The following is a 27859-nucleotide window of genomic DNA, read 5'->3' as shown; positions in this document are numbered from 1 at the left end:
CAAGTTCAAGATTTATTACTTTTGGTCACAAAACTTCGTGAAGACAAAATAATTATTCCATATGCATTACAAGTAGAGGCTATCATGTCAATATTACCCCCTGGTTGGACCAATTATAGAAAGAAGCTTTTGCATATAGCAGAAGATATAAGTCACCAAGATCTTTTGAAGGGGATCCAAATTGAAGAAGAAACTCGGAAACGAGAAAAATATTTTTCCTCACAAGACTTCACTAAGATTAATTATGCTGAAAGGAGCAATAGTAAGTTCAAAAAGAACTTGAAAGCGAATAACCTAGGAAAGTTCAAAAAGACATCTTTTGGCACCAACAGTGGCAAGAAAAATGCAACTTGCCACATCGTGGAAAGAAAGGCCACTTTATTCCTGATTGTAGGCTCAAGAAAAATAGGGACACCAAATTAAACAAGGCAAATATGGTAGAGGAAAATCATACTAAAGATATAATTGCTATGGTGTCTGAAATGCAAATTTGCATGATCATTGAATTAAACATGGTTGCAGCCATTAAATCTTCTTACTGGTGGCTTGATTCTGGTGCTACCATATATGTTTGCAATGATAGAGCACAATTTAAGATCTACAAAACCAAAAAGGATGGTCAAGAAGTACTAATGGGCAATCACAATGGTGCTAAGGTTCTTGGAAAATGGACTGTTGAACTACAATTCACTTCTGGAAAAACAATGACTTTGACAAATGTTTTTTTATGTCCTAGACATTAAGAAAAATCTTGTATATGCAAATCTAGTGTGTAAAAATGGTATTAAAGTGGTGTTGGAAGCCGACAAATTTATACTATCAAAGAATGGTGTATTTGTTGGCAAGGTTATTCATTTGATGGAATGTTCAAACTCAGTATCAATAAAGTGAATTCTTCTGTTTCTATTGTTGACTCTTCTTCTACTTTATGGTATTCTCGTTTAGCACATTTGAAATATAGATCTTTAAAATATTTGTCTAAACATGATTTAATTTCTTGTAAAGATGTTACATTTAAAAATTGTGAAATCTGCACACAAGCTAAAATTACAAAGAAACCTTTTCAAAAAGTAGAAAAAAATACTGAAATATTAAACTTAGTTCATTCTTATATATGTGAGTTTAATGGTGTTTTAATTAGAGGAGGAAAAAGCTATTTTATTACTTTCATTGATGACTGTTCTAGATTTACTTATGTTTATTTAATGTCTAATAAAGATGAAGCCCTTGAATTTTTCAAAAAATATAAGGTTGAGGTTGAAAACCAAAAGGAAAGGAAAATTAAAATCCTTCTAAGAAAACTCATGTGTCACCATGTGAAGTATGGAAGGGCATTGCCATGTCTCTTGGATTGAAGAAGCATGGCTACAGTGTCGTGTCTTTTGGATTGAAGAAGCATGGCTGCAGTTATGTGTCTCTTGGATTGAAAAAGCACAACTAAGGGATATGTCCCTTGGTATGAAATCAGAAGGTTATGATCTTTTGATAAATAAAAAAAAAAGACATACATGATCTAGCAATAGGATTGCATCTTTTCAGAAAATGAAAGGATGCAACAGGTTGTGATTTTGATTAAAAGATGCATCCATTCGGTGGCAATGATGCAGGAAAGAACATGATCTTTTGTATGCATACTTTGATCCATCTTCAAAGGGTTTCATAGTATCTATATATAGCCCATGTTGGCTGCATATTTGGATATACAATTCTTCAAACAATAGTTTTTTATCCTCTTTGTCTCCATCAAAATCATACAGTTTCCTTTTAGAAGATTTTAAGGGAATTTCAGTTCTTACTAAACTAAAATTCCAAATTTTGTTATATCCTGGAAGTGATTTGCTTTAGACCCGTTAGCAAACTCATATTAGAATGGGGGCAAATATCACTTTAAGAAAAACATATTAACGTGCCTCAAATTCATTTTTCTATCAAATTCTTAACCTTATCCCAACACTTATAAGTTAGACATTTTAAATACGAATCTCATGGATGGTTCAATATAATTTATTATGGCAGACTCATTGTATGACTTACCTCGAATTGCCTACTCCCTGAGTTTAAGTAATTATATTAATAGAAAATAAAACTAAAAACCTCCAGTCATAGGTTGCCCCAAAGTTTTTAGTTAGACTCTTATACAATGTTTGGATGAGAGATTTTAAAGTTTCATGGAATTTAAGCTAAATTTGATGAATGGATCTTAAAAATAGATGCAACATATATGGAAGATTTTATTTTATTTTATTTTATTTTTTTTTGAGAGAATAGATATAAGAAAACTATAAATGACAACATTTTAGTGGATACGGTATTGAGTTTTTACCTATGCGTTCCGAGTTCAAAACTATTACTCTCCTAAATTATTATAATAGTTTCGAATCTCTTCCCTTCCCCAGAATAATAATAAATTTTTTAGGTGTCCTTGTAGTACATATATTATATATAATGTTAAAGTTTACAGTCCTTTACTAAGTCGTTATTAGTGTTCTTTTAGTATATTTTTAACAATTGAAAATCTAAGAAAAACTAATGAAAATGACTTGAAAATTTTAAGTTTTAACGATAAGGACAAAATAAAGGGTAAAGTGAATAGTACCAAGATTAACTTATTAGTGTAAAAATATGATTTTTCTTTAAAGTGAACAGTATTAAAATCTTTTCGTTAAAGTTCCCTATATATATAATGTTTCGAAGTTTTGAAAGCCTATTATCCAAACATAGCCTTAAAAATTAATGTTAAAAAAATTTGAATCCTGGGTAGAGATTGATTGATTCTACAAGAAGTTTGCACACTATGCTTAGTTTTTCGACACAGAAAAAGCTTGATAATGTTACATAAATGGGTAAAATTATTTGAAAGCTGGACATGTAGGTTTAAAGAATACGGATAATAATTGTAGAAAAGTATGATGGGAAAGATTGCCCTTGACTCGACTTCTTATCATGATATTAAAAAAATGAAGATAACCAAACCACAGGTTTTCTCCTTGAAGTTGTTGAAAAGTGCTACTGTACTTTGAAAATTTGAAAGAATAAATTACAAATATTAAATGATTCATCTCGTGCTTTTTGTGCTAAAATTTAATGTCTGTCAAGTTATACATGTGATTAAGTTGAAATGATATCAGTATGATTAGTAGTGAGTCGTAAACTTGATTCTAAAATTCTGACATGGCAAACTTCGACCCTTGACCATTTCGATTGCGAATAAGACCATGATTTGACGACGAATTTTTCAATAATAATAATAACAATAACAACAACAAAGGAGGTGATTGTTGTGGCATTGGTTTCTACCGGTGACTATTCATGACTCAAACCTGAACAAGAGTTAGATAGTGTGTATAGTTCGTTATTGATCTGTAAGCATTCTAAACTATTGGGCAAGGCTTTCCTTCTTCGATGTAAAATTTATACCCTTAACATGTCCCTTCATGTGTGACCTCAATTAAGCTTCACTTGTGGACAAACTATATTGGATAGTTTAGCTCTAATACCATCAGTTGGAAATACGAGGGAGAGATAAAAGATTATACTATTAGACAAGACTACCTTTCTTTGATATAAGAGTCATACTCTCAAGTTCTCAAACACTAGGTTTTTTGGTTGAATTTTTTGTTCTCAAATGTCATTTTAAAGTCTAGTCATTTGGTAAATCTCATTTTAAAGATGCAAATGATACATGGCTTAACTGTTGTTATTCACAGATGACTAAAGGGCTTTTGTTTTCGGTCTCGGGTGTCCCTCTCCCTAGGGGACAATGGGCTATACTTTTTTTTATACCAATAAATGGGCTTCATTTTTCCTACTAGTTTTAGGACTATTAGGGGGGCTTTAACCAACTAATGGACCACACCTTTGCTACTTTTGCATGTTTGAAATATGCACCTTTGCTACTTTAACTACAAGAAAATGCAATGGAGGACTGATACATGAATGAAACTTACGCCTTTGGGTAAGTATTTTCTATTCCGTATGCCCATCGAATTCAAGACTTGTTGATCTTTAGATGTACCACTGTAGGAGCGAGATTTCCTACACGAAAAAAATTCCTCCACAGGTTCGTTGAATATAATCCGCATGTTCGTCGAATTCCTCGTCGCGAATTTACCCTGAATGCTCCTTCTCCAAAGCTTCGTTAAGGTGGGGGAGGGTGCCTGCAAAAGATACTCCAATGCTCAAGTCAATCAATTGAATTTCCCGTAAGTAGTCACTAATCTATGTATCAACAAACCTAAACTGTTGATTCTTTATTAGTTGTGCCACAAAGCTGACAAGTTCAAAAAACCCCGGCGAAACTAACAATATTATACAAACCAAAAAACACAGTGAAAAAAGCATCCGCCGATACCTCTCGGCCTTACAGTTATACTTGTTGAGGACCATGTCCAGGTTCTTAGGGCATTGTCTAGGCTGTTGTTAGTCTCTTGCACTTGTTGGGCCTCTGTTGCCCACTACAACTATGAAAGTAACATAAGAAATAAAAGAATAAAATATATGGCAGGGTATGGAAGTTTTCAGTCAGAAGAATCTTACGGTTGAACAACACAATCTTGGAAGCAGAAAGAAATTCAAGAATATACAGATGTACAGGAGGATTAGTGCTCGGACAAATTTATGGTTAGAATCTTGATAGCAACAACGTTTTAACCGCTTCAAACTCTCTATACCGCCGAGATTTCATAAAATAAAAAATAAAAAACATTTAAATAGGTTCATCATGTTATAATAAAACTAATATGATATGAACCGATTTACAATTGTATACATTGATACAATACGAGAAAATTTAACATTATGATCACGCAATCATGTGATGTTTCTTTTTGTCGAAAAAGTTTATTTGACTAAATTTAATTGGTCAGAAACTAATTACAAACCTATTTATTATTTCCATTTCTTTTTGCAATAATGTTTCACTAAATTTATTGTTAGTGACATTTCGTATTTCAGCCTATGCAATATTCTACTTAATGATGTCGTATAAAGGAGTTTTGAGCTTTTTCTTTTTAAATAAAAGATATTAAACAAACCATGAAAGAATAATAATTTTAATAACGTCATGAAATGTCGTAGAGAAACACAACAGAAGACTGACTGAAAGATCAGTGGTGAAGTATATTACGTCGGGCTCGGGATTGTCCGTACTTTCTGGGGCACCAAGCCTCCAGAACCCAAGCATCCATATCAAAAGGTATAAACTATATATTTTATAAATCAAAGATCACTATGCATGCATTCAGACTTAAAAAAGACAAACACATAATTAAATCAGTCTGCATTGTCACATAGTCAAAAAATGAAAAGCAAAAAGCAAAAACTACCCCCAATTAAATATTGTGCTCATTTTGGTTCATGTGTAGGGTCTTTTGCTACTATTTTAGGGGTATTCAATTTTGTTGAAGCTGAATTGCATGATGTAATTCATACGGTAAACTTAGCTTGGGAGAAGGGTTGGCGTTCCCTTTGGATTGAGTGTGATTCATCCTTAGCTGTTCTTTTCACTTTTGCTTCTCATAATCGTATTCCTTGACGTTTGAGGGTTCGTTGGTTGAATTGTAGTGCGTTGCTCTCTTCTATGTGCATAAGAGTTACACATATTTTTCGTGAAGGGAATCAGGTAGCTGACCGTTTGGCAAATTTTGGAGTGGACCATCCTGGGGTTTATTGGTGGGACTCTTGTCCTCCTTGTGCTATGCATATCATCATAATCTTTCTCTTCGCCCCAATTATCGATTTTGTTAGGTTGGGTTTTAACTGGGTTTTCGTGTCTTAAGCAGTTTTCTACTTCTTGTTAGGATTTGGCTTCAAAAGTTGTTTTTAGCGGGTATTGACGTAGTTCCCCTGCTTGTATTTCTTTTCCTTTTTTCTTCTTAATAAAATCTAGTAGAGAAGGGACGGGTGGGGGGGGGTTTCTGGGTGCAACGGTCCTTTCTCCTTTGGGAGAGGGTTGGTGCCTTGCATACGACTGTTGACGAAGCGCTAATCTCGCCTAATCCATCTCTACAATTTAATAAAATAAAAAAAAAATATTGTGCTCTAGTAGTCGGTACCAAAACAACTTGGAATAAATTCAACCCCACCCCACTCCCCCCCCCCCCCCCCTCTTCCTTCTCCCCTCCCCAAAAACAAAACAAAAACAAAAAAAAAAAAAAACAAAGTCTACTTGCTTCAAAGCATCGCCATCGTAGGAGCTACCTAGTTTGCATCCTCTGGATTATAAAATTACAAATGAATTACCATACAAATTTGTTGAACTTGATATGCCTGGATATTTCCAACAAAATCTTGTGACATGCACGAACAAAAGCTCCCACAATGTAAACTCTAAAGCCCTAAATTCATATCCTTAAAAAAAAATGAAAAAGAGTGTTGGCCATGTCATTAGTTAGGGATGGCAAATCAATTTATTGGGTTGTTAATGAGTACCCATTAAAATTTGTTTAATTTGATATCATCATGATATAGAGGTGAGACTAATAGTGATGATGATGGTGTAAGATAAAATCAAACTAAATAAGTCTTAATGAGTATCCATTAACAACCCAAAGCATTGATTTACCACCTCTACCTTTAGTATACTAGTAGCGCATTTCTCTCTCTTTATGATAAAATTTAAAAATGAAAATTAGAACTTGGTAAAAATCTACAACACTACACTTACATTTAATTAATTATGTCTAGAGCAAACGGAAAAGATTATTCCAAAGATTATTAATTTACATGTGGCATCTTCTTTCTAGACTTACAATAATTTGGCAGGAGTACTTTTGTTATCCCCTATGAACCTATGATGATAAGTTGATAACACTTTGTAGGGCAGTTTGGTCCTAAAAAAGTATATGTTGGTGTGCTAGTGCTGTCTATCGTTTCATTAAGTAATATTTTTCTTCTTCCTGAGTTCACACATGGATAATCATCCATGTCACTATCCAATTTTTTTAGGACATCTATGTCTAGTCTAGCTCCATATACTATAGACACATATCAGTATCATAGTAGAAATTAAAACCATTGATCTTCGTCAAGTAGTTTTGGATCTCAACAAGAATTGTTTGGCAAGTCCAAACTAATGAATTATAGGATAAGTGATCCCCAACTAATGGTTACTTCACGATCATTAATTTATCACGTATTACTATTAAGTGTTTGATTCATTTTTTAAACACGTAATAATATTTATTGGATGAGTAACGCCGCTAAAATTATATCATGGTCTTTCCAACGTATTGAATTGGTGGGTTTCATGTCAAAGGACTTGAGAAGAAAAGGTCAATATCTTTATTGGTAAGGAGGAGTCAAAGTGGAGATCATATTGCCTACTAGACACTGTTGACGCTGCTATATCACCATTCAGAAATATGCCTAACAAACCACTTGTTGGCAGTCCCTTGGACGTAGAAAAGCCACGTTGTCATGAAGACTTGCTTTCACAATGAATGCCACAGACTGTTTTATTCATATGCTGCTGCAGCATGGAGACGCAACTACGTACATCATTAACTAATTAATTCATTTAGGGTTTAGTTATACCCAAATTTTAACCTTTGGGAGAATATTTACTTCAGAAACAGATATTGCTAACTAACTTGTAAAATATGAGAATTCGAAAGAATTGTATGAATACAAGGGTAAGAGAGACATGCTGCCAAGTGACTTTTCCGTTTTTGGGGCAATGAAAGTTACATATACGAAAGGTGAGTCAAACCCTAAATGTATATGAGCTTGACTTGTGCTTATTAGAATACAAATTCAATTACTATTACTGTTATGACACATATATATATATATATATATATATATGTGTGTGTGTGTGTGTGTGTGTGTGTGTGTGTGTGTGTGATGTTTATTCTAAAATTGAAGGCATGATTCAAAGGGGGCTCCCCTAGATCACTAACCCAACGACTTTAGTTGGTTCATCTTAATTGGTGATGAGGCAAAAGAGGACCTAACAACACCCATTTCTTTCTTTCTAATGCGTGGTGGCCTGCCTGACTCCGAGCACTAGTAACACTGACCAATATGTGGTCCCTGCATGCTACGTACCTATCTTGTTGGGGCCAACTTCACCTCGCTGGAATGCTGCCATAGACAAAAATGGGCTCCGGCGGGGGTAGTTGCCTATCATTTTGACCTGTGCTGCCACTACTACTAGTCGGAATTTGGTTCAAGGTTTTAACTTAGGGCAACTACCAAAAGTAGTCTAATCGCGATTCGCCAACCAATTTAATTACATTGTTTTTCAATTGGGAGAATATATTGCATAATTGTTTAGGTGAATGACTGATCAAAAGCGCTAAAAGTCTTCAACTCTTAGTGTCTGTGTAGGGTTGATATTTGGCTGACTTCTGCTTTTTGAAAAGGTTTTGGTTTAAACTCATGAGTTTGAGCACTTTGATTAGCGTTTAAAAATACCATCCAAATTAATTTAACGAAGGCTAATAATTGCCTCAATTTCAAAGTTGATGATGAGAGTATTAAGTACTACAATTCAAAGTAGAGTTTGTTGTAGAGGAAAATAATTTGAGAGAGAATTAGAGAATTTTTATTGGAGAATTCATCTATTACAATGTGAGGCAAGCAACCTTTATATAGTGATGTAGCTATCCTGAGAAATTACACATATATTTATAATTCAACAGGAAGAATCAAATTTTCTAATCAATTGATGAATGAAGGGCCTATTCATTTGAGGATTCAATGGCTCAACGATTACACCAATTAGTGAACAGACATAAATGTCCTGCAATACTCTCCCTTGGACGTTCACGAATTGCTTAGCTGCATAATGACAAGAACTCCATGTCAATAGCTCGTCTTTGTTTCTCTCTCAAAAATGAAATGTATGCTTTTCATTGGGATGACTCGGAAAAACCCAAGTAGGGAGAAAAACCGATAGTCGGCATGGGAGAAACTCCGTAATCCTGGGATTCTCCTCCTGAGAATGGCAAAACTCCTTAGGAGGAGTTCCATGACTTCAAGCATGACTTATGTGATGGTTGACCGTTATTGTCGGATCGGAAGATCAGAACCGGTGCTGATTAAAAACCTTCCTAAGCAAAACCAGTAGAATAAAAACTTGGCAAAGGAAAAAGGAGTACATGGGCCATAGCATCGGCATCCTCAGTATCTTCTGTTTAAGTTAAGTCACAACCGGTTTTCCAAGAAAAACTTTATTAACCAAAATTATTCAAGAACAGAAATTTCAAAAGAAACAAAACAATAACCATAAGGGTCTTAAGAAACTAATAGTTTGCCCAAAACGACCCAATAATCCACAAAATAAAATAGATATTATCTGAAAAACATTAGAAAAAGAAAAAATCTAAGTTGGCAACATGCCAGCCAATTTGGGCATTCAACTTGAATGCATGGGGACGCACTTTTGGGCATTGAGTTGGGCTTACTTCTGGAAAGCCACTAACAACAAAGTTGCTAGGGTTTTGCGACAATGGGATTGAGGCACCATTATTTGAGCTTCCATGTAATATACACATGTTTATCATGAAAAATCACAAACAACTGTTTTTTATTTAATATGCATAAAGTTATATTAAAGGGGTTCATGCATCATGATGATTTTTCTTATTGTGAGGGTTTTGCAAATTTGTAAAACAAGTAATAAAACGATATGATAAACATGAAAAAAAAAAAAACATATGCAATAATAAAATATCATAATCGTGTTCATGCTACAAGGGATGTTTAAACACATAATTGAGGGGTTTGGCCTTAACTTGAAATCATGAAATGTAATAAGATTTCAAAATGCAAAATTGATCCTACTTTCAAAATTCAGAAAACTGAAATTTTATTGTCAAAATGTGAAAATCAATACGCACGTTTTTACGAAAAGTTGGTCGCAGAAGATATTTAGAATGGGATGGACAGAAACGCAGCAACATAAGGCTTTTGCGGAGTTGGGGAATGGAGTTTTTAAGGCGGCAGAGCTTATTCTTCAAAAGGGGACTTTTCGCCACGAACTCCATTGCTTCAAAACGACGAGCTGGTAGGATTTTTCAATTTTTTTTTCGTGCGGTAGAGTGGCTGCAAAAAATATATCTAGGGTTTTGGTGGAATATTTTCTGTTGTTTTGTTTTTGGTTAAGAGTAAAAGTGTTAACATGTCATAGAGAAAAATAATTTGAGAGAGAATGAAGAAATTCTTATTAAAGAATTTCATCTATTGCAATGTGAGGCATAGTGTATAGAGGTGTGACTATTCTGACAGATTATACATATATCTCTAATTCAATAGAGAGAATCAATTCCCTAATCAATTGAGAAGTGAATGACTTATACATTTGCGGAATTAATGGCTCTACAATTACATCAATTAGGCCATCTTCCACCGAAGGAGGGCCAAAGGGTTCTCTTTGGCCCTATAGCCCTCCAAGAAATTAATATTTTAATGAACAGTATCAGGTTATTTTTCTTACCATCTACAATCGAAGGGCCAGACGGCCATAGGCCAAACATAACCCTGTGACATAAAACCATCTCTAATCGAAGGGGCCAAAGGGCCATAGAGCCAAACATAATTTATTATTTTAATTTAATTACTATGGTTACTTAAAATAAATTACCTCAATAATTTTACGTTATGAATTGTCAATAATTTTTCAAGATGAAATGTCAATAATTTTACGTCTTAGATTTCAAGTGTCACATGTTGATATGTGCGTAACTTTGCAAATTTCTTGTCGCTAAGGAATCTCAATAATTTTATGTCTCGGATTTCGAGTGACACGTGTCGATGTGTGAATAACTTAAATTTTGTATAAAAAAAATTCAAATATAACGGCTAACTGACGTTGGCAAGTAGCCGTTGGATTCAGACTGCTGGATCAGCCTTCTCTTTTTTTTGGCCTGGTGGGGCCCACGAGCCATTTGGCCTAGCCCTCGGTTGGAAACAGTTTTCGTGCCATTTCAGGCTATTTTCGACCCTATGGCCTTTTGTCGGATTGATTGGAGATGGCCTTAGTGGATAGACGTAGATATCCTGAAAAACATTTTTGTTTTTAAAACAAATATCAAATAATGTGCCAACATGATCCTCTCCGGATCCTCTTTGTGAGGATCTCAGTGATCAGTAAATCGTGTCTGTTTATCGTACATCGTACGATTAGTTTTTGTGAGGTACTATTTGTGTTTAATTTTATATAAAAAAATTTAAAATAATTTCTGACCGTACGATATATAATAAACAAATATAATTTACTGATCCCTGAGATCCTCACAAAGAGAATCTGTTGAGAATCTGGATTCAATAATGTGAAGTGAGGGTTCTACAAACCTACACGGCTACACCACTATAAATTAAATCAATTAAAAATTAGAGATCTCCTTAGTTGAGAGAGAGAGAGAGAGAGATGATAGGAGCATATTTAGGCGACTTACTTAGCTTGTTTTCGTGCATCTATGTTGGTAATTCATAGTTATTTTAGTCCTTTATGCTTCTTTTGTGTGTTTTCAGGTTCTAAGGGCTTAGGGAGCAAGAAAGTGCATTTTGAGGCTATTTGGGGCACTTTTGGGCATGGATTGGATAGCTTAATCATGGAGCAAAGAGGATGGACGAAATTGAAGCCTTGTATGCTCTTTGGGGACATCAAACAAAGGGCCTAGCCCAATCAAACAAATCCTTTGAGCCATGGAAAACCTCTAGCCCAATCAAACATATTATGCCATGCAAACCAACATATTTTAGGCCCATTCTATGTACTTAAACCCTAGCCCTTTAAACTAGTCCATTTATCACTTATCACTTCCATTCACTTATCACTCACCACATATCATTCATTTATCACCACATATCATTCATTTATCACTTATCAAACCTTTCACTTATCACTTCCATTCACTTATCACTTATCATTTCCATTCACTTATCACTCACCACATATCATTCATTTATCACTTATCATACTCATAATCATCTACACATTTCAAACATATGCATTTCATCTCACATGCACACCCACCTCTTTCCAAACTAATTCACATGCATACCTATTCTTTAAATCAACACATGCATTCACACACATGCACATCATTCACTCACATTTCCACCATTCATTCTTTATTCCACAAACAAGTCACATGCATTTCCACCTTCCTACTTCATCATTTCACCACATTCTCCCTCTTTAACTCATTTCATTATTCATTCACTTTGCATTCATTCAATTCCACCCCACATGCACCCTTTATTCTTCATCATTGCAACCATGGCACATTTACACCAACAAAACAACTCCCATGCCATGGCCTACTCATATTCCCATTTCCTTTCCAACATCTCACATGCATTTCCACCTTCCTACTTCATCATTTCACCACATTTTCCCTTTTATTTCCACATGCAATTCTTCATCATTGCAACCACAAACACCTTAAACAAATAGCCATATACATCTCCACTCCTCCTATAAATACCCTTGCATTCATTCATTCAAAAATCATCTCATTCACAACACAACAACACACCACAAACACATTCCTTTCTCCCTTAGAATCCAAAAACCATCTTCCATTTCCACCAATCCTCATCCATTTCCATAATTCCCCAACACTTCCATCCCCTCAACCAACCTATCCTTAAACCTTGTGCTACAACAACGAGGAAGAGAAGAGTGCCTAAACGTTCATACAATTCAAGTTTTGAGTTGTTGGAATGTTTGGGTGTTTCTTTGATTTCAAAGTTTCATTTTAATTCTCTTTGTTTTGTACGTATGAGAAATGGAAGAAAAGAGTGCTTAAACGTTCATACAATTCAAAGTTTTGAGTTGTTGGAATGTTTAGGTGTTTCTTTGATTTCAAAGTTATGAGGAACTAAACCCCCTTTAGCTAGGGGGTAATTCGAAACTATGTTTATGTTTGTAATATGATTTGATTACTTTTAATTACGTTTCATAAGTTGTGAATTCAATTTGTTTAACTGTTTGATTGATAACCTATTTATGTATGTTTATTAAGAATGAACGCTTAATTTTCATGCATGAATTTGACGCTAGAATATAAGTGAGTTTCACGTAATAGTTATGAACTTATATTCACAAGTAGTGGAGGTTGCTTATAAACAATCGTGTTAAACATATTCTTGGCATAAGTTTCATGCAATCATAGTAACGAATGCCTCGTCAACACTTATAGTTTTCATGATGCTTAATGATTCTTGCTTGTATCTCTATTATGCAATTCATGTAGGGAACTTGTGAGGAATGCTTTGGATTGTCGTATGCAATCATCCAATTCATTAACTTAAGGAAAACTTGACGGTTAATTTAAGCGGACCTAATTAACCCGGGGCGTTGAGAATTCATGGTTTATTGAAAAGCAATTAGACATCGTTTTGTATGCAAGTATAACATATGTGGAGATGAATCCCTTAGCTAGCTTCCCATCCATTCATTTCCGTCAAATCCATATTTACAATTTGTTTTGTTTCCAAGTTTCCATTTTTAGTTTAAAGTCGTCCAAATCTAATCCCCCTTTACTTTATTGTTCAATTTAGTTAGAAATCAATTTAGTTTGTGTTTTTAAAGCATTTTGAGTCTTTTGGTTTGTCTTAGTGTTTTAACGTTTAGTTTCACATTCTTTGAGTCTAGTTTAGTGTTTTATCTTGTTTTTACGTTTTTGAAGTCAAATCCAAGTGGTTAACAATCCCTCCTAATCCCCGGTCCAGAACGATCCCTACTTATACTTATACTACAATTGACAAAAAGAGGGTTTAATTTGTGTGCGTATAATTCTCGCATCAAATTTTGGCGCCGTTGCCGGGGATTAGCAACTTTGCTAATCCCTTGGATTGTTTTATTTTCGTTTGTTTTTATTTTTCCAGATTCTTAAATTTGTTCTGTTTCTTGTTTTAGGTACTAGTTCATGACTCGGAGTTCTCATCCGATTCGTGAACATATCCTGGAGTGATTGGGTTCTTCGTCCGGCTGCAAGACGTAAAAGAAAGCGCTACTTGGGAGGCAACCCAATACAGTAAATAAAACTTTTGCTTGTTCATTGATTTTTTTCGATAAATTACAATTGTATCTAAACATGGCAGAAAGATGGAGCCTTTACAAAGGTTGAGTACGTGAGGCCCCACTACGTGGCAACACTCTCGGAGCAAGAGGCATCGGAGCAGGAGGCATCGGAACAGGAGGTCTCGGAGCAGAAGGCATCGGAGCGGAAGGCATAGGAGCGGGAGGCACCGAAGATAGATCATTCAAGGCCCCAAACCTTGGTGGAACGCTGGATGACCCAGGAAAGAGGTGCCTCTGGAAGAAAGCTGCAAGCCTTTGACGGTCATCAAGCTCGTCAAGTTTCCTCTTCATGCCTGACGAATAATTGTTGGCAAGCACGTGCAAACTTCGGTTCTCGTACTTAAGCTGTTTGATCTCCTGCTTAAGACTCTCCACCTCCGCCATCAAGGATTCAACCTGACGGGAGCGAGCAAGAAGGCGTTGGCCCATGTTGGACACAGAGCCAGCGCACTGAACACTCAGAGCCAGGGATTCTTGAACGGCCAACTCATCGGACCGTCCTGAAAGTAGCTGACTGTCTTTGGGAGTGAGGAGGTTCCGAGCCACTATCGTAGCCGTTGTGGGATCCGTCATCACAGAGTCCTCATCTGTAAGAGGGCCATGGGAAGATAAGAAAGACGGGCACCATACCTTACCCTGACGAGACGCGACCAGATCACTGCTTAGACTCAAATCTAAGCAAAGGTTCGATGGGTTGGATGAGCTAGCCATTGTTCACGAAGTTAAAAGAGAAGGGGTGGACGAAGTAGATTTTCAAAGGGCCGGAGACGAGTTTCAAGAATGGAAAATCTTCAGAGTGTGTAAGTTGGCGGTGATCGATAGCTCTATAAAAAGCCAAGGCAACGCGTCCACCGATTCAAAAAGCCGACAAGCGCAAAGTTCGGCGACGCTTTATCTGCTTTTCAGAAAACGCGTTCAACACGTGGAGGCCATCATCGCAACTACACGTCTTTAGCCGACAAGCGCAAAGTTCGGCGACGCTTTATCTGCTTTTCAGAAAACGTGTGCAGCTTTATCGAAGAGGCGTATTCAAAGATCGAAGAGTCGTCACTATTCCAAAAAGCCGGATTTGCGGGATCGAAATGTTTGTCGACAAGGTAAAAGAACAGTATCACCACTTGCTATTGAATTCCCTATATATGTCGACCTTCATCTTTTATGGCAAGACAGAACTGAAGAAAATGCCCAACTCTTCCTCACCTCTGAGGGCGCACTCCCAGCAAAGCCTTTCGAAATACTCCATTCTTTCTTCTTCCCCAAAGATGATACCAGATGCCTGGAGTACAGATGACCCAGGAGGAAACAGCACCCCAAATACATGTGCTGATTCATTCACCGCTTCTTCAAAAGCAAAGGTATCTCATATCATCAAGGGCAAAAGCAAAGGTATCTCATATCATGCTCTTTCCCTGTCTTTTCCTTTGTCCTTGATATTACTTGCATGGCAAAGTGAAAGAAGCAATCAGCCGGCACTTGGAGTCTATCTGGACTCTATTCCCTGGTTGCTTACCTAGCTTTGCTGAGCTATCCTCTAACCCTCTTCAATACGAATTGGAGAAATTGAACAAAGAAACAGATAAGAGGAGGAAGCTCAGACCTTCGGGGGAGACCAAAGGAAGCCTGCTGCCCAGTTCAAGAGTAGCACAAAGGAAAATCAACGATGGGAGCAGCGCAGTTCAAGAGTAAGCCTGTGGAATCACAAAGATCCAAGCCTCACTGCAATCACCAAGGAGAAGATGGAACGAACACTCCATAATCAGATTTGCATCTCTAAACTCTTCTCTTTGTTAGATACATTTTGCCATGTTTAGTATGTTTAATTGTTGTTTATATGTTTGTTTGTGTTTAGTGTGGTTTTTAACATTGAGGACAATGTTTGATTTAAGTGTGGGGGAGTTACTAAAGTGTTTTGATGCAAATTCGTAGGGTTTTATCCACCATAAACTTCAAATGTTGTTTCTTGCTGTTTTTAAGTGTGTTTAGTGTGTTTTGACTTAAAAATTCGAAAATCACATAAAAATTTGAAAAACATGTTTTGAAAAGCCTAAAAAGAGTGTTTTGAGTCGTTTTTGTGTCGTAGGTCACCTTCCAACACAATGATAAGGATTTGGTTTCTAATTGCATGACTGTTAAAAAGAGTTATAAACAGAGAGAAAAGTTTGATTTACTCTTGGTATATGCTTGGTTATGGTTATAATGTATGACTTCACATGCAATCATAAAAAATTTTCGTTTTTGTAACATGCTTGAAGGAAGGAACTCAAACAAACGCTACAACCCTGAGAGACTTGAGCCTATAACGTTCTTTGGAGAGTATAATCTGTGATTTCTTGTTTTCCAAAGTTGTTGCATGATCTCATTATTCTTTGCTTGGTTACTACTTAGAAGGCGTTTCATCATATAGTTCCAAATGCTAGAACTCATGCCCATTTCATTCAAAGCATGTTATTGATTTGCATAACACATATTCAAGAAGAAGTTGTGTAGTGACCACCACCAAAGCCAAATTGCCATATTTCCCAATTTTATTTGTTTTGTAGGATTTAACTCCGTTGAGCATTGTGTAGCCTACTTTCTTTGTTAACCCGCAATTATCCTCACCTAGCCTAGAATATGACCATCCTTACCCTTGTTCTTGAAGCATAATAAGCAATGATTTCCTTTTGATTAAGGTATTGCAGAAAATAAGTGTGGGGGAAAGAGTGTTTATGTGAGTTGATGTGCCATAGGCACGGCCAAAAAGAAAAAAGAAAAAAAAAATTTGAAAAGTATTGTTTGTTGAAGTAAGGGCCCAAAACAATAAATTAGGCCCTAAGAGTTGTTGAATCTCCCCCTTATGTCTAAAAGTTGATTTCTGCATACCAAGTGAATTCTAAGCCTTAATTTCATTACTTTGCTTGCTATTGTTTAAAGAACTTTTGTTTATCCCTACCTTTCCTTGTGAGCCAATACCCCAAACCCCGTTACAACCCTTGACTTCTATCTTGAGTGTTGTGCATTTCAATTGTGGAGTTTGAATTTGGTATGAGCATATGGTGTCACTGGTTCTCGCGTCTAAGTAGTAGCATTCCATTCATGAGATCATATCTAAACATACTTATTAACTCCAGAAATTGTGTTCTTTGTGATACATATATGTGAGTGTTCGTTTTCATGTTTACATCAATCTTCTCACATATGACTAGATTAGGGTATGTAGTTAGAAATTCTGAGTGAAAATCGAGTGCATATCTTGTAAGGAATTGAGCAAATTCTCTAAGGCATGTTACTACATTCAAAACATGGTTTTAAATGCTTAAATGTGAACTAGTATATGGTGACTATGATTAAGAATGTACTTAAGTGTGAAGATGACTAAAATCTGTGAGAATGATGATTTCTAACATGTCATGTGCATTGGAAATCCCTAAGACGGGTGTTGGAAGGTTTAGGTTGTGTTTTAAGTGTTTAGTGTCGTTTTGTTTATTTGTTTTTATTCTGTTTTGCTCGAGGACTAGCAAAAGTTAAGTGTGGGGGAGTTTGATAGGAGCATATTTAGGCGACTTACTTAGCTTGTTTTCGTGCATCTATGTTGGTAATTCATAGTTATTTTAGTCCTTTATGCTTCTTTTGTGTGTTTTCAGGTTCTAAGGGCTTAGGGAGCAAGAAAGTGCATTTTGAGGCTATTTGGGGCACTTTTGGGCATGGATTGGATAGCTTAATCATGGAGCAAAGAGGATGGACGAAATTGAAGCCTTGTATGCTCTTTGGGGACATCAAACAAAGGGCCTAGCCCAATCAAACAAATCCTTTGAGCCATGGAAAACCTCTAGCCCAATCAAACATATTATGCCATGCAAACCAACATATTTAGGCCCATTCTATGTACTTAAACCCTAGCCCTTTAAACTAGTCCATTTATCACTTATCACTTCCATTCACTTATCACTCACCACATATCATTCATTTATCACCACATATCATTCATTTATCACTTATCAAACCTTTCACTTATCACTTCCATTCACTTATCACTTATCATTTCCATTCACTTATCACTCACCACATATCATTCATTTATCACTTATCATACTCATAATCATCTACACATTTCAAACATATGCATTTCATCTCACATGCACACCCACCTCTTTCCAAACTAATTCACATGCATACCTATTCTTTAAATCAACACATGCATTCACACACATGCACATCATTCACTCACATTTCCACCATTCATTCTTTATTCCACAAACAAGTCACATGCATTTCCACCTTCCTACTTCATCATTTCACCACATTCTCCCTCTTTAACTCATTTCATTATTCATTCACTTTGCATTCATTCAATTCCACCCCACATGCACCCTTTATTCTTCATCATTGCAACCATGGCACATTTACACCAACAAAACAACTCCCATGCCATGGCCTACTCATATTCCCATTTCCTTTCCAACATCTCACATGCATTTCCACCTTCCTACTTCATCATTTCACCACATTTTCCCTTTTATTTCCACATGCAATTCTTCATCATTGCAACCACAAACACCTTAAACAAATAGCCATATACATCTCCACTCCTCCTATAAATACCCTTGCATTCATTCATTCAAAAATCATCTCATTCACAACACAACAACACACCACAAACACATTCCTTTCTCCCTTAGAATCCAAAAACCATCTTCCATTTCCACCAATCCTCATCCATTTCCATAATTCCCCAACACTTCCATCCCCTCAACCAACCTATCCTTAAACCTTGTGCTACAACAACGAGGAAGAGAAGAGTGCCTAAACGTTCATACAATTCAAGTTTTGAGTTGTTGGAATGTTTGGGTGTTTCTTTGATTTCAAAGTTTCATTTTAATTCTCTTTGTTTTGTACGTATGAGAAATGGAAGAAAAGAGTGCTTAAACGTTCATACAATTCAAAGTTTTGAGTTGTTGGAATGTTTAGGTGTTTCTTTGATTTCAAAGTTATGAGGAACTAAACCCCCTTTAGCTAGGGGGTAATTCGAAACTATGTTTATGTTTGTAATATGATTTGATTACTTTTAATTACGTTTCATAAGTTGTGAATTCAATTTGTTTAACTGTTTGATTGATAACCTATTTATGTATGTTTATTAAGAATGAACGCTTAATTTTCATGCATGAATTTGACGCTAGAATATAAGTGAGTTTCACGTAATAGTTATGAACTTATATTCACAAGTAGTGGAGGTTGCTTATAAACAATCGTGTTAAACATATTCTTGGCATAAGTTTCATGCAATCATAGTAACGAATGCCTCGTCAACACTTATAGTTTTCATGATGCTTAATGATTCTTGCTTGTATCTCTATTATGCAATTCATGTAGGGAACTTGTGAGGAATGCTTTGGATTGTCGTATGCAATCATCCAATTCATTAACTTAAGGAAAACTTGACGGTTAATTTAAGCGGACCTAATTAACCCGGGGCGTTGAGAATTCATGGTTTATTGAAAAGCAATTAGACATCGTTTTGTATGCAAGTATAACATATGTGGAGATGAATCCCTTAGCTAGCTTCCCATCCATTCATTTCCGTCAAATCCATATTTACAATTTGTTTTGTTTCCAAGTTTCCATTTTTAGTTTAAAGTCGTCCAAATCTAATCCCCCTTTACTTTATTGTTCAATTTAGTTAGAAATCAATTTAGTTTGTGTTTTTAAAGCATTTTGAGTCTTTTGGTTTGTCTTAGTGTTTTAACGTTTAGTTTCACATTCTTTGAGTCTAGTTTAGTGTTTTATCTTGTTTTTACGTTTTTGAAGTCAAATCCAAGTGGTTAACAATCCCTCCTAATCCCCGGTCCAGAACGATCCCTACTTATACTTATACTACAATTGACAAAAAGAGGGTTTAATTTGTGTGCGTATAATTCTCGCATCAAGAGAGCTTCTCTATAAGATTGTATTTAATATGTCCTTGCTGTTGCATGAACAAATTGTTGTTTCCCATTTCAACATGGATTGCTATATATATGATGTTGATCAAAAGTCAGATGTATTCTTTAAAATGTTACAGTCCTGTGGGCTAATTAGTCGCACATCAATCTCATGATAAACTATTCCTATATGGCGTAGTCGAGGTTCCAATGTTTTGTAACCCTACTTGTTCTTCCACCTGTTCTACATCTTTAGTTAGCAAAAGAACTCTTCACAGTGAAGTGTGACCTTTTTCTGTGGGGCTAGTCCTACATATTTAGACTTGGACGAAAATGGGAACTGTGACTTATATGATGTCCCTATGAGTTGAACTCGAACTCTCCTTTTGGGTGTTTTTTCACCATATTCATAACCAGTTCTGAGCTTTCAGTACGAAGGGCCACCTACTGTCGATTTGTTGAAAAATGTGAGTGGAACTTAAACTTTTTCAAGGGTATATGTACGGATCCAACTGCTCTCCACGTCCATATGAAATGACTGAAATGAAATTGGTACATCATTTGTCTTTAACGAGGGTTGTATTATTGTAATATATATTTTTTAAATAACAATATATTCACATTAAAGTATAAAAAATTTGAGTTTGCTTTTATAATTTGGTATCAGATGGCCATTCGTAGAAATTGAATCTAAAACGTTTAGTTATGCAATCTCTAAGTTTTTGTTAAAGAAGGAACAAGAAGAAAATACCTTACACATCTCATTTATCTAAATTTCTAAGGAAAGGAATTCTCACGTTGGCCAAAATTAAAAGGGATAAAAAAAAAAAAAAACACTCATCAATATTTCAGTCAAACTATGAATGCAAGAGCGTATGCTTCTAAAATTAACTTTTTGTAACACATTTTTCATAGTGATTCGTATAGGGTGCATGCTTAAGGGTTTATGGATCAGGATTTAGCATTTAAGGTTTTTAAAGTAATTTGATTATCATAGTAAATAATTAAGAAGGTGAGGGAGATTAGAATGTTAATATGTATTTTTTTAAGTACAAGCGATATTTTATATTAATTTAAACTATAAGTGAGATAGAGATTTTGAACCTGGGACGCAATGAGTTGAAAAGAAAGACTCTAACTATTATAACAATTTACCACTCACACAATGCCAACATATATAAACAGCTTACATTTGTGATAAAACATGACAACATTTTCTATATTTACACATACGTGAATCAGAATGTACTGATTAAACCAACCATAACTTAAATGATGAAACTAAAGTGATCGCTAAACTAAGAAGACATTGTTTTAGAAGATATATAATCTAAGTTTCTCTAGTCCTAACGGGTCAAAACAAATTCTACCATATTTTTTGCAAGTCAACATTGAAAAAAATTACCTTAATGGAAGTTCATCGTCATTAATCCGACATGAGAAGATATATTTGGTACAAATAGAAGCCCTAAACCCTTTACTAAATTATTGGTGCACATCTTAATCTTCTTACTACATGCAACATAGAACTATCAAAGGCCACTCACTGGTAATATCATATGTGAGCGTCACTCCTTGACTTAAACTTCCCCTTGTCTGCAGTAGGCGCAGTTTATCATTCAGATTTATGAGAGATTTTTCATTTCGGAACATACAACATATGTCACTGTCTAAGGGGAGAAGAAAATTTCTCTACTTATGTAAAAACTTATAACGTATTTAGAACACAATGAAAAATCTAATGTCACTGTAGGGCTTTTGTCCTTTTTTTTGAGCCTCTGCATTCTGCTTACGCACCCTAATCCAATCCCAGCCCCACACGCAACCCACCCCCACCTGCACGCGAATAATCACAAACAAAAGGTCCCTCCGGTGTCCGTATACACTACTCTCTTCATATCCCTAACAGTTTCGAAGGTGACCCCGATGAAAGCTGACAAACGTAAGTGAAAAGTTGCAAGCTACGAACCCAGTTCAATATTACGTATTAAGTGAAAAAACGAGATACCTATGTCGAAATATTCAAAAAGACGAGACTCAACAAAAAATGTGGAGTCATAGTTCAATGTCATTAGAGATTGGGCTTCGAGTGAGACGTCCTAATCTTATCGCATGTCCCTGAGTTTTGAAATTATAACCTGTGTACTTGTTATGTTGTATGCCCGTATTATAACATAAGGTGACGGTTTTAATATACAGAAATATTCTCAGAGGGTAAAACTCGGTGAAGAGAGAACCAGGGCCCCGGGGGAAGATGGTCTCGTGGACTCACAGGTCGACACGTGTTCAATCATTCCAGCCGACAACGACAAGCTGGGAGATATATCCGCAAAACAAATTTAAAGAAAAAGGCAGTTGCGGGGCAACCCAGCTCTCCTCCCATTGGCTGCTTTCTTGACTTATTGAACACGTGGGGCCCCCCAATTCGTGGAATTACACGGCCCCTTGGGAAAATTAGAGAGCACTGGAGGGGGTTTTTTGCTCTGCGGGACCCGCCGGCGCGAATCTTCCGTTGCAGCGCCAAAAGGGCAAGTAGGGGGTAGGCGTACTGTTCAGTTGACGCGTGTACAGTTGGTGTGGGGACCACCGAGTTCGGCCAAAACCCAGAGGGTCCGAAAAGTCGGAACCTACTTTTACGCGTGGATGTACATCGTGTGGCGCACGCGTCGTCGGGAGTGGGACCCGTTCGTGCCTAACACTTTTGCAATTAAGTGGTGTGTTTGACGTGCTACTCCTTCTACCTTTCGCACTTGTTTTTCCCTTCTTCTTGTTTTTGTCGGACTTTATTGGCGAAATTGTGTGGGGGTGATACGGTAGCTCAAACTGCTGATTGCGTTTTAATGGAAGTGCTTTTTTATCTCGTTACTACTTGGCTGGTCGCGTCAACAATATTAGATAAATTATCTCGATAATATTTATCAGATTGATTTAATAAATATCGATATCTGTTATCATATGCGTAGTATAGTTCAGTAGACGACATCAAATTCATTAGTGTTAGATGAAATGCCTTTGTAAATAAATTGAATTTTATTTGTGCGTTTTGCGCTATGTTTCTATTTAAAAAAATTGAACATTTGATATTAGAATCCCACATGATTCAAATTATGAATCAGCCACAGAGCATAGTAATAGTGTCTCTAAGGTGTCTTGAAAGCTAATGTCTATCTCAAATAATAAGAAAGGAAAGGCCAAATGCATATGTGGTTTAGACTTGAAAACTATAACACATTTTTCATTGAACTAATTTTGTTTAGGCCTTAAGGTTTAGTAAAGTTGTAAATTTTAAGAGACCGTTTGATAATCATTTAGGGTTTTTTTTTTTTTTTTAACAAACGATATTATCTACACTAAAGGGGTGTGAGAGATGGCTAAACCTCATAATGGGTTAGCAATAATATGCTTCAAAATTCACCTTTTTAGACTGTATAGTACTAAGTGCAAATAACCATTTAGGTTTTAGTTTTCATTTTGCTAAAACTAAAAATTAAAAGTAGTTATCAAATAAAATTTCAGTTTAAAAAAAAAAACCATTTAGGTTTTAGTTTTCATTTTTTAAAAATTAAAGTTTTATTTGGTAACTACTTTTAGTTTTTTAGTTTCAAAAAAATAAAAACTGAAAATCAAAAAGTGAAAACTTAAGGCCAATTTCAAAAACTCAAGAAAATAGTTTTTAATTTTTGGTTTTCAGTTTTCAAAAAGTGCAAACAAAAATTGAAAGTGTTTTTAGATAAAATGTTTTTGGAACCTAATACTTTAAGTGCTTTATGAACCCAAATTTTTTTCAGTAAAACCACGTTCAATCATTTAAAAACATTTGCCAAATGAGTCATAAGTCATGAATATGAAAATAGAGGATATCATATCGAATAAGTGAGATATAAAATTAATACAGTGTTTCGATCAAAAAAAAAAAGAATTTAATACACAGTATAACCGTATGACGGTATGAGTGCTTTTCTTAATCGATTAATTACCTCCTTCTCTGGACTGTCACTATATTAGAAGCAAGCAGCCCCGGTTGACTGCCACGGCTCCATGCCTTGACTTGGAGGCATTTGTATGTGGTCGATTTGGCAATCAAAACTTATATGTCTATTCCGGGTCGCATTGTTCTGTAGAATTTGATTTTGATAGTTCAATAGATCGAAAAGATAAATCCCAATTTGGAATGTAGAGCATATTAGAAAAGTGAGATAAATCTTGAAGAATTCCATGAAGTACAAAGATGCCTCAATTGTCAATCCAATTATTTAGCTTGAAATAATGAAAAGAAAATAGTGAATTGTTCTTGATCATAGTAACTAGCAGATACTTAGAACACAATGATGGAAATCCCTGTCGTGGATTAGTGAATTTGACAAGAAACTCATAATTTTGAAATGCTTTTCAATATCCTTTGAATTTAGTCTCACAACTGGCGCAAAAGGGTGAGATTGATAATGAGTTAGGACGATAAGAGGTCTAAAGTTTAATTCTTTGGCTTTAATATAGCAAAAACATTTCAAATAAGGAAAAAACTCAAAGCAATGAAATGAAAACAATGATTAAGCAATTACTTTTTCTTGTTGATACAAATGATATTGAGGATGAGACATTTGAGCGCAACACCTAATTACAAACCCCTTGCGAGTATTAAGCAATTCTTAAAACCCACAAGATAAATTGTACAAATAAAAGAATTCTACAAGGGATAAAACTCAACATGGTCAACTTACATCAAATAGTAAATTTACACAAGTATCGGTGGAACATTTTCTTTAGGAACTCAAGACAATATTAAGGTGAGCACAATTTTGTTTGTTTGATATATATGAACTTTAAAAATGATTTTCTCAAATCTTTACTTACTGAAAGAGATCAATTAAAATTTGGAACTCGAGGCAAATGCCGAGATGAATATGGTAAGATGATGGACCACTACTCCCTTTTGAATAAATTATTTGTGACTATGTATGAGTTACTCTTTTTTGTGGTCAAGGAAGACCTTTACTCTTGTAGAAAAACCAAATAATGGTTGCGTCTTTGGACTGGTATACTAGAGAATCGTATGTCCCGGACCACTGAAGCCGACTCGTGTCTCTCTCCTTTGTTCCCAGTTGCCTGCGCTGCATGCCCGCGAGATCAGATAGCTATCTTTTTTGAACTTAGGACCTCGGATCCGGTGTCATTATTCACTTGAGTTATAAAAATCCATTGCATAATACTAGGTTACTAACAAAACTAATAACACAATGTAAATAAATATTTACTCGACATCTAACTGATGTAGCTTTAAACTTAAATATTTATGCAATATATTAATGTAAATAAATATTTTTGTTATCGTCTCATGTCTTAAGTAACATCGTTTGAACCAAGAAAAAAAAGAGACTACTAATTTACATTTTTGTAATATATGAAAATAATTTTATCTACGAATTTAATTATAACAATGATCTCATAGTTATAATTAAATTCTCATTTTAGTCTCTAAATTCTAAAAGTAGGCATAACAGTCTTCCAATACAGTTAACAGAAACAAAAAATCATTTGGGAAAGTGGGGATCCTATTAATAGTTTTGATTAATGATGATGGATTGATGATTATGCAACTGAATTTGTTTTGGTGATTGAAACTCTTGATTTGTGCATGAGTGCTTTGTGCCTGTATTTTCCACCAATCGACTTTCACCTTTCCAAATCTTTTTCTTGCCTCTTTTCTGACACATACATGACTTTCTCAAGTATGAAATTGAAAGCTTTTTAAATGTTTTCCTTCGTCTGTAGTCATTTTCTTATGAAAAGAAATTTTGAACACTTCAAGGAAGGGACAAGCAACAACAGGCAATAGACTATAGAGTCTCATAATAACAATATTGAAACGGATAGACCACAGAAGGTGCCCTTAGGTATTTATAATAATATTTCTAAGATAATATTTAGAGAGAGGGACAGTGTACAGTATGGTAAGATACATTTAGAGAAAGGGACGGTGTGCCGTACGGTGGCAGGGAAGGTTTAGATTTGGGCCAGTCCGATTGTTGTGCTTATTAAAAAAAAAAAAAAAAAAAAAGGTAATTTATCACCTCAGGTTTGAGGTCAATTTCAATTCATTATAATATATTTAAAACATTTTACTTTTATACTTCAAGTACTATTTTATTTCAATATAATACATCCGTTACATTTTTCATCAATTGATTCGTTAAAAGCTAATGTGGCTGTCACATTTGTGTCACGTGACTGCCAAATTTATGCCACATGACAAATTTTTTTTTATTTTATTACCCTATTGGAAAAAAAAAAGAATTTTTTTTTTTTTTTGAAAACCCAGAAACCAATAATCTTCATCCCCTACCTCCCTCCCTGCCTCCATGCACCTTTCATCCCTCCCTCTCCACGCCCCTTTCTCTCTCCCTGCACCCTTCATCCCTTCCTCGCCATGGACCAAACATTGCAAATCCCTACAATTCCCCCGACCTTCCTCCACTCTACTCACACACACACACACACTCTTTCTCTCTCTTCCCCCAAACCCCCCCAAATCCAAAACCCACACAATGCAGCTCCGCTAGGCCACCACCGTCGGCGCCTCCCTCCTCACGCTCACACTCCTCACCACCCTCGCCAAAGCGCACAACATCACACGCCTCCTCGCGAAGCACCCCGTGTTCTTGACCTTCAACCACTTTCGAATAACTTGATCGGTCGAATTGGATGCTGGAACAGTGGCTTGGGACCTTAAAGATTGGAACTTGCGAGGGCAGGGGTGACGGTGGCGGGTGGATAGAGGAGGCTATGAGGAGGGTGGAGGAGGAAGGGTAGATGAAGTGGGAAGTGGGAGCAGTTCAGTGGTGTTGGGATTGGGGGTGGGGATGAAGGCGGTGAAGGGAATGATTTTTGGGAGGGAGAATTTGAGGGTCGGTGGGATTTGTGCGATTGGGTTGCAAGGAAAGGGGGAGGCTCGGGAGGGAGAAGAGCGGTGGGATTCTGGGTTTTCAAGTTTTTTTTTATCTTTTCCAATAGGATAATAAAAGATTATTTTTTTGCCATGTGACATAAATTTGGCAGCCACGTCAGCTTTTAATGGATCAATGGATGTAAAATGTAACGGATGTATTATATTGAAATAAAATAGTACTTGATGTATGAAAGTCAAATGTTTTAAAAATGGTGTAAGGAATTGAAATCGACCCCAAACCTGAAGTGGTAAAGTGTAATTTACCCCCAAAAAAAGAGGCTTTTATTGGGTTTTTAAAATTATCAACTGTAAAACAAAGTAATGAGCATTTGATAAATTGTATTTTTAAAGTGTTATCAGTATGAAAAGCCGTGTAAAGGTGTTTGGTAAATTTAATGTAAAAGTTATCATTTATATAATGACAAAATGGACATGGTCGACAATGGTGGCGGCGGAAGAGGGAATGATGAAAATGACAATAGTGGGAGTGTGGTGGTGGTGCCAATAATAGGGTGTGGTGGTTGGGGTTAGAGGTCGCAGTGGTGGCAGTGGTAGTGGTGAGGATTGCAACGTTGCTGCCAGTGGCAACGATGGTGGTGGTGATGGAACTAGTGATGTAAAGCTTGTGGTTATAGTCATAAGTGGCAGCGATGGTACTAGCATTGGCAGTGTAGCTGACGGTGATGATAGTGATGGCAACAACAATTGTAAGGGTATGGTTGTAGTGTAGATAGTGGAGTGTGGTGGTGGGGATGCAGAGGTTACAATGGTGGTAGAGGCAATGACATCGGCGATGGCAGTTGTGGTGGAAATGGTGACGACTGTGATAGTGATTGTTATGGCGGCGGCAACGACAATGAAAGTGGTGCTAATTATAGTTGTGATTGTGGTGCTGGTGGTGATAGTTGTGGTAGTGGTGGTAGTGGCGACGACGATGATGGTGGTGATAGTGGCGGTAGTGGTTGTAGTGGTAGCCGTTAG

At 36.0% G+C, this 27859-nt stretch overlaps 1 protein-coding gene across 1 annotated transcript; it reads left to right on the top strand.

Annotated features, from left to right (window-relative positions):
- The first annotated feature begins 434 nt into the window (after positions 1–434).
- Positions 435–27859, top strand: LOC103942849 (loricrin-like). The gene is made up of 3 exons (XM_048570505.1): positions 435–656; positions 27390–27591; positions 27639–27859. Exons 1-3 carry the CDS (start codon positions 435–437, stop codon positions 27857–27859), a joined length of 645 nt encoding a protein of 214 aa, XP_048426462.1.

This window comes from the organism of the source record quoted next, unplaced genomic scaffold (assembly GCF_019419815.1).
Source record: "Pyrus x bretschneideri cultivar Hongxiangsu unplaced genomic scaffold, Pyrus_bretschneideri_v1 Contig53, whole genome shotgun sequence".
In the NCBI taxonomy this organism is placed as follows: Eukaryota; Viridiplantae; Streptophyta; class Magnoliopsida; order Rosales; family Rosaceae; genus Pyrus; species Pyrus x bretschneideri.
This window is presented reverse-complemented; position numbering and strand designations above follow the sequence as displayed.